Genomic DNA, 8073 nt, shown 5'->3' with positions numbered 1-8073 from the left:
TTTTTGAGACAGTGTCTCATTCTGTCACCCAGGCTGGAGTGTAGCAGCATGATCACTATTTACTGCAGCCTTCACCCACTGGGCTCAAGTGATCCTATTTCAGCCTCCCAAGTAGCTGGGACTACAGGCACGTGCCACCATGTCCAGGTAATTTTTATTTTATTTTTTATTTTTGTAGAGATGGGGCTCATTAAGTTGCCTAGGCTGGTCTGAAACTCCTGGGCTTAAGCAATCCTTCTGCCTCGGCCTTCCAAAGCACTGGGATTACAGGTGTAAGCCACCATATCTGGCCCCTAAATGATTATTTTAGAATGTAAGATCATACCATCCCTCTTCGCAGGACCTTCCAGCAGCCTCTCATCTTACTGAGAACCAAGTCTAAGGGCCTCACATGATCCAGCCCCTGCTATTTCTCTGATCACCTCTCCTGCTCCCATCTTTATCACCTGCATACCCATCCCCACATCTAAATTTGCTCCTCTCTCTGCCTAGAATGCTCTTCTCAAGCCAGCCACATGGTAGATTTCTTTACTTCACCTTTGTCTCTTTTCAAATGTCTCCTTATCAAAGAGGTCAGCCTATCTAAAATAGCACCCATGTCACTCTGTCCTCTTAACATTCTTAATATTTCTTTTTAGTCCTTATCACCACCTGACATATTAACTATCTAAGTGCTTTCTGCCTGTCTTCCCTACCAGAATGTAAATTCCATCAGTTATTCCCTTTACCTAGAACAGTGCTTGGTACATAGTATTTAGGCAACAAATATGAACGAAGTGTCCTCAAGAATGATATGAATAATGTGAAAATGTTAAGGTCTCAAAAGATTTGTTAAGCAGAATTCTAAGATGGTCTTCCAGATTTCCACCCCCCTGGTATGCATACCCTATATAATCTCCTCCCCTTGAGTATGGATGGGCCTGATTTAATCAGGTAAGCCCTTTTAAAAGAGTCTAAAAATCAGAAACAGAAGTCAGAGAGATCTGAAGCGGCAGCAGTTGCTTTCCTACAGCCCTCAGAGAGGCAAACTATCATGCTGTGTACAAGCCACATGGCAGGGAAATGCAGGTGGCCTCTAGGAGCTGAGAGGGACACCGTTGGCCAACAGCCAGCAAGAAAACAGGAACCTCGGTCCTGCACCTATAAGGAACTGAATCCTACCAACAACCAGTGAATGAAAGAGAACTCTGAGCCTCAGATGAGACCATATCTCCAGTCAAATTTGAAGGTATTGAGCAGAGAACCCAGCTAACATGGGCCCATTATCTGACCCGGGCCCATTATCTGACCCACAGGGACAGTGACATAATAAATGTGTGCTATCATAAGCCACTACATTGTGATAATTCACTATAAAGCAAGAGGTAATTATTAACCAGCTTTAAGATTCAATAATAACTCTGGTATAACATTGCTTTGCTTCACATATAAGTTGAGGTTCCAAGAACAACCACCAGATGAAGCAAGCAACTACAACTATAGGCTGGTGTAAAAACAGGCCCTGGGTAGATGCTGTCTTCAAGGGTTGGGCTGTATCTCACATTAAACTGGAGAGGAATTAAGATAGTGAAGGTCCATGAGGAGGAGCTAGCAGAATAAAACTATTTGGCTTGATGAAATACACACTTAGGGCAAAATGATAGATGTCTTTGAATATTGCCAAAAGCTGATTTGCAATAAGGAGGAGGGGAACTGTGAGAAAGAAGAGAGACTAGTTGCTGTGCTGAGACAGAGGATAAAGCTTGAACCAAAAGATAGGAAGGAAAGACACTTTCAGTTCAATATGAGGATGAACTTTCTAATGGTTAGAACTGAGAACCTACTATGTTTCAAGGGCTGTGTGGGGCAGTAGGGTCACAAAAAAAGAAAAGAAATATACAGTGTCTGTTTTTGAGGAGCTTACAGACTAGTGGAGGACAATGAAGCATAAATAAATTATGGTTTCCAGGGGTAAGTTCTGTAACAGAAGCATGCAAATATAAGAGAAAGACAGAAATGTAAGGGCTATAAGAGATTAATGCTATCTATAGGGGCAAGAAAAGGTTCCCCGGACATGTGACTAAAATAACTTTTTTTCCCCCACCCAAGACAGGGTCTTGCTTTGTCATCCTGGCTGGAGTACAGTGGCTCACTGCATCCTTGATGTCCTGAGCTCCAGTGATCCTCCCACCTCAGCTTCCTGAGTGTCTAGGACTACAGGCATGTGCTAACACACCTGGCTAATTTTCTTATTTTAATTTTTTTGTAGTGACAGGGTCTCCCTACGTTGCCCAGGCTGGTCTTGAATGCCTGGGTTCAAGTGACCCTCCCACCTCAGCCTCCCCAAGTGCTGGAATTACAGCCATGAGCCACCATGCCTGGCCTAAAGTAGCTTTTGAAAAATGAGTAAGAATTCATGGCCAGGCGCAGCCTGTAATCCTAGCACTTTGGGAGGCCAAGGAGGGCAGATCACGACGTCAGGAGTTTGAGACTAGCCTGGCCAGCACAGTGAAACCTAATTTTTACTAAAAAAAAAAAAAAAAAATTAGCCAGGCATGGTAGTGCATGCCTGCGATCCAAGCTACTCTGGAGGCTGAAGCAGGAGAATTGCTTAAACCTGGGAGGCGGAGGGTGCAGTGAGCCAAGATCGTGCCACTGCACTCTAGACTGAGCAACAGAGTGAAACTTTGTCTAAAAAAAAAAAAAAAATTCTCCAGCAAACTGAGTGACAGAAATTCTAGAGAGAGGGAACAACAGCATGCAAAGACAAAACAGTGTAGAATTCAGGGAATAAAATGTGGTAGACATTGAGGCAGCAGAAGATGGGACTGCTGAGTAAGGCAGCAGAAGATGTGACTTCATGTGTTTCAGGCAAGGCACAATGGCTCACACCTGTAATCCCAGCACTTTGGGAGGCCGAGGCAGGCGGATCACCTGGGGTCAGGAGTTCAATATGGTGAAACCCCATCTCTACTAAAAATACAAAAATTAGCCAGGTGTGGTGGCAGACGCCTGTAATCCCAACTACTCAGGAGGCTAAGGCAGGAGAATCACCTGAACCCAGGAGGCGGAGGTTGCAGTGAGCTGGGATTGAGTCATTCACTGCATTATAGCCTGGGAAACAGAGTGAGACTTGTTTCAAAAAAATAAATAAAATATGCATGTTATAAAAATTGCTCTCCAATGCTGGTGTAAGAGGTGAACTGAAAGAGAAAAATTAAGAGATGAATGATAAGACCAGTTAGGGACTGCTGCAACTAAGCAGACCAGATGAGGCAGATGAGACAGCACAAGATGAAATCTACAGAGGCAGCAGAGATGTTACCACCCACCACTTGTGCTTTCACGACTCAAAAAAATCTTGTAACCAGACATCTACATCACCCATATTTGCATTTCTGAAAACTCTTACAAAATTGCTTGTTTGGAAAACAAAGAGAATTCTTACTTGTATTTGCTTGTGATATGCATAAAACTAAGTGGTTATCTATTGGGGAGAGGAGCAGTGAGTAGTGGTAGAACTTAGGCAGGCAGGGAATAAAGACAGAGACTTTTTCACCATGTAACTTTTCATAGTTTCTGTTTTCTTAATTATGTGAATATATGACTTATTTAAAAATTAAAAAAACAACAAAATATTTCCACCTATCTAGGTAGGTTTACCTGTGTGCGTTTCCACATTCTTTAGCACATGGTTCTGTTTGCCTCGGGGGAAAGGAGATACAACTTGAGGATCCTGCCTCCGTACAGTGCATTTCTCTTGGTCAACCCTCCTGGAAGACTTGTTGATGACTGCCAAGTTCTCACCATCACAGGCAGATTTTGTTGGTCTTTCACTGAGGTTATCCTTTGGAATGGGGGCCATGTTGTTTCTGTGTCCTGCATTTGTTTGTCGTTGGCCCTCCTGTTTTGGTGGATTTCTGCCTGGTCGTGGCCTGGCCCCCTCCACTTCCCAGGGAGGCCTTTTTTGTGGGTATCTTCTCTGCTCATTTCGTCTGGCTCCATACCCATCCAATACTCCCTTTCTAGAGGATGCATCTGAAGAGTCAGGGTGGAAAACCCCCACAGGTTTGGTATTCTCAGGTCCAGCATCCTCAGGTTTTTGAGTTGTTCGGTTACTCCATTCACATTTGAGTTTCCCCTTGACTTTTGGTCCTCTACCATAGCTGTATACAAACTGTGTTGCTTTTTTGGGTTTTGCTCCCCTGGGATCTGCACCCACAACTTCCTTCTCACTCTCAGAAGGGCTATGCTCTCTGGGGTCTGTCCCACTCTCTGATCTGGTCATACTCTCTAATCCAGCTGCATCTGAGGTCTGCTCAGTAGGACTCTGTGCTTTCTTGTATCTGGCATGGTGCTTCTCATTCCTCAATTTCTGCCAAGGTTGACTCTGAAGACCATGGCTCTTGGGTGATTTATTACATGGAGAGGACTGGAAAGACGTCTGCTGACTCTTAGGTTTGCTTCCTGAAGGATGATAAATATGCTGATGAACAGCAGAGATTTCATCATAAGGGACCTGCCTGGAAAGGTGACAGGGAGGTGGTGAACTGTAATTTCTTCTACCAATCCTATTAGAATCTAGTCTCCTCTGAGTTCCACAATTTAGACCAGAATTTTTTTTCTCCTGAGGAATGAATTCAGCAGCATCCGTATTGAATTTAAAAGTACCTAGGACATAACAAATAAGACATGCCAGTAAATAAATTAATCTTCATCCATGAAAGCCAGACTCCAAGCCAAATCTAAAAATTATTTTCCTTAGGACTTCGTATAAAACATGCTGTTAAGTGAGACCTATGTTTCCAGTGAAAGTGATGGGTCCAAGGTGCTTATGGAGGACTAATCAATCATCATTCCATGTCCAAAAACCAACACCAATAGCCAATGATAGCTAAGTGTTGTTGAGTAAAAATGTTCACCTGGGCCATAAAGTACTATGTATACATGTATTTATTTATTTATTTATTTTTAAGACAGAGTCTCGCTCTGTTGCCCAGGCTAGAGGGCAGTGGTGTGATCTCCGCTCAATGCAGCCTCAAGCGATTCTGCCGTCTCAGTCTCCCAAGCAGCCGGGACTACAGGCATGTGCCCTCATGCATTTGTATTTTTAGTAGAGATGAGGTTTCACCATGTTGGCCAAGTTGGTCTCAAACTTCTGACCTCATGATCCGCCCGCCTCGGCCTCCCAAAGTGCTGGAATTACAAGCATAAGCCACTACACCCGGCCTACATGTACTTATTTTATTATAAAAATTTAAGGCCAGCTAACAGTTCAGGGATGTCAATCATCAGGTTCCACGTGGTATTCTTTCGAAAAACCAAAGTAACATTGTGTAATATCAAGTAAACAGGCTTTGGACTAAGCCAAATGGGTTAAAGTCTAGTCGTTCAACTTATAGTATGAACATAGGGATACCACATGTCTGCTTTCAGCCTTAGTTTCCTTGTCTAGTAAAGGATGATAATACTTATTTTAATGGTTACTGAGAAATTTAATTATGATTTCATAGATAGTACTTAATAATAGTTTTCATCTCTTTCCCCTAGGAATATATGTTGGGTTTTCCACACATAACCTCTATAATATGGTTTATAATCCCAAAGTGGAAAAAATTAAGCATACTCCCCTTCAACCCATTCATGTTCCCCCAGAAGATGCTTCTCGGTACAGTCAATTCAGTCCCTGAAGCGCAAAGACAAAATGGTTTGCCTAAAGACATTAGTTAGTAGCAAAGTCAGAACTATGTGTAGCATACAGAATATACTATAAATTGATAGGGTCTAGGAGACATGAGTTTAAGTCACTCATCACTTACTGTGACTTTATGAAAGTTACTTAGGCTGTTTCCTTACATGTAATCAAGTTAGTAATGATCCCTATATCAAAGAGTTTTGCAAGAATTGCAATGAAGAGTAAAGCAAGTTAGTAACACACATAAAATGGTTAAAATAATACTTTACAATTGCTGTTAGGACTACAGAGTATCTGAAACACACAGGCTTGAGCATAAATGTGTGCAGTATAGAGCCTGAAGGTTTCAGGTCTAATAATAAGGCCTAACATTTATTATGTATTACGTGCCAGGCACTATCCTAAGCACTTTACATGTGTTAACTCATTTAATCCTCACATTCCTGAAGAGAAACTTGCCCAAGGCCACAGAGATATTTCAAGGAAGTCTACAGGATTCCAACTCAGGATGTGTATGTAGTATTAGAGACCATGCTCTCACACTAACACAGCTTGGGTAGTGGGTAACATAGAAACATACAATGAAGAACGGAATGAGATCATAAAGGTCATAGGGTACCTCTCACCCAATTCAGGATTTGTCCTGAAAGCTTTCACATAGGCAGAATTCTAGGGGTGGGATGGAGGGCCTCATAAAATGACAAGATTAGACAAATACAGAAGGTAGCAGAGGAATTCTGGAAACATAAGATAATTTAAAGGTTGGAAGGGTTAAATTGGACCAATTGGTATTGTGTAGTTCTCTCTTGCTTGAAAAAGCAAGGCTGGAAAGAGGGCCAGAAATAAGATTAAAGATGTCCAGAGAAGCCTAGTAAAGGATGGGAACAGTGTTTCGTGTTAAACAGTAATGAGCTGATGCAATTAGAGAGTCCAGAGAAGGCTGCATATATTCATATACAATATATGTTCAACTAGACAAGAGGCAATAGGCAAAGCCCTCAGGAAATAAACCCGTAAGAGACATGAGGAAGGGAAACAGGACAAATTTGATCAGGTATCTGGCCATGGCAGAGATCAGAGACACCAATTTTTTTTTCACTATTTCGAATAGCTGGAAGTTAGTAAATAGGATGTCTAGTCATTATGGCTAGAATACAAGTAAGTGGTACCCTAAATTCAATATAGCACAGTAGGTGTCCAATAGGTAGGTGGGGCAGAATAAAGGGAAATCCAACTGGCAGATTAGAAAGTCCAGAGACAAGGCTGGCACTGCAGAGTCTGCTCACTGGCAGAAAGGTATCCTCTGCACAGGGCTTCTGTTTAAGGACCTTGATGATGAGGGTGTTGGCTAAAGATGATGCTAAAGTAAGAACATGGAACGGGAACTAAAGCAAAATCAAACTAAAGCACATGAAAACCAGTAAAGAGGTCTTTGGACTAGAAGATTTTGCCTCATTGGATACTTTCTGGGTTGGAAAGAGTAATTTGGGCGCAACACCAACCATAGTGTTGAACTTTGGTTGACTCACAATTAGGCCCCACCCAATTCTTCTTCAAACACTTAAGGGTACAGAAATGAGTCAGAAATGAGCCTGTGGATGAGACAATTAATGGATCCGATTTAGAGAATCTGGTGAAAGACTAAGGGAGAATAACAAAACACCAGCCTAAAAAGTTTTCCAACCCCAACTAAGAATTTTTTTATTTTTATTTTGAGAAAGAGTCTTGTAATGTTGCCCAGGCTGGAGTGCAATGGTACGATTCTGGCTCACTGCAAACTCTGCCTCCCGGGTTAAAGTGATTCTCCTGCCTCAGCCTCCTGAGTAGCTGGGATTACAGGCACCCACCACTACACCAGGATAATTTTTTATTTTTAGTAGAGACAGGGTTTCACCATGTTAAGTAAGGCTGGTGTCGAACTCCTAACCTCAGGTGATCTGATGGCCTCAGCCTCCCAAAGTGCTGGGATTACAGGCATAAGCCACCGCGCCCGGCCCCCAACAAAGACTTAATATTCACATCAAGACTACGGTACATCAATGCAATATGTTTTCCAACTTTTTATACTAAGAACCACAGTAATAATTACATTTTACCTGCCACCCAGTACACAAATACACATACGGTCTTGGTGGCCCAACAGCTGGTTGGAGACAGAGCTGACTCAAACCAATGATTTCCAAATCCCATTCTACAAACTGCTGCCCTGTTTTCCAGAGTGGGCAATAAAATCAAGTGAATGCAGTGGGTTGTGATTTCTTTGAAAACGTAATATATTACTGATTGTAAAACCGACCAACCAACAAACCCCACCGCTTACAGAAACTTCTGGTTCGCTTTTATATTTATATAAGTGTGCCCTAAGGTCGTGATGCAAAATGCTTTTTTTTTTTTTTTTT

General features: G+C 42.2%; 1 protein-coding gene across 5 annotated transcripts in view; it reads right to left on the bottom strand.

The window, feature by feature from the left end:
• NFX1 (nuclear transcription factor, X-box binding 1) overlaps positions 1-8073 on the bottom strand; it is an 81551-nt gene that overhangs the window by 72532 nt on the left and 946 nt on the right. For 3 of the 5 annotated variants that reach the window (XM_017542934.2, XM_017542935.2, XM_017542937.2), the window contains exon 2: positions 3643-4650. In XM_017542934.2, coding sequence (XP_017398423.1) covers positions 3643-4650 — 1008 coding nt within the window. Of the gene's footprint in view, positions 1-3642; positions 4651-7203; positions 7267-8073 lie in introns of all 5 variants that reach the window. The other 2 variants (XM_017542932.2, XM_017542933.2) reach the window with 1 other exon arrangement.

This window comes from Cebus imitator, unplaced genomic scaffold (genome assembly GCF_001604975.1).
Source record: "Cebus imitator isolate Cc_AM_T3 unplaced genomic scaffold, Cebus_imitator-1.0 Scaffold149, whole genome shotgun sequence".
NCBI lineage: Eukaryota > Metazoa > Chordata > Mammalia > Primates > Cebidae > Cebus > Cebus imitator.
The sequence above is the reverse complement of the archived record's forward strand: the minus strand, read 5'-3'. Positions and strand labels throughout refer to the sequence as shown.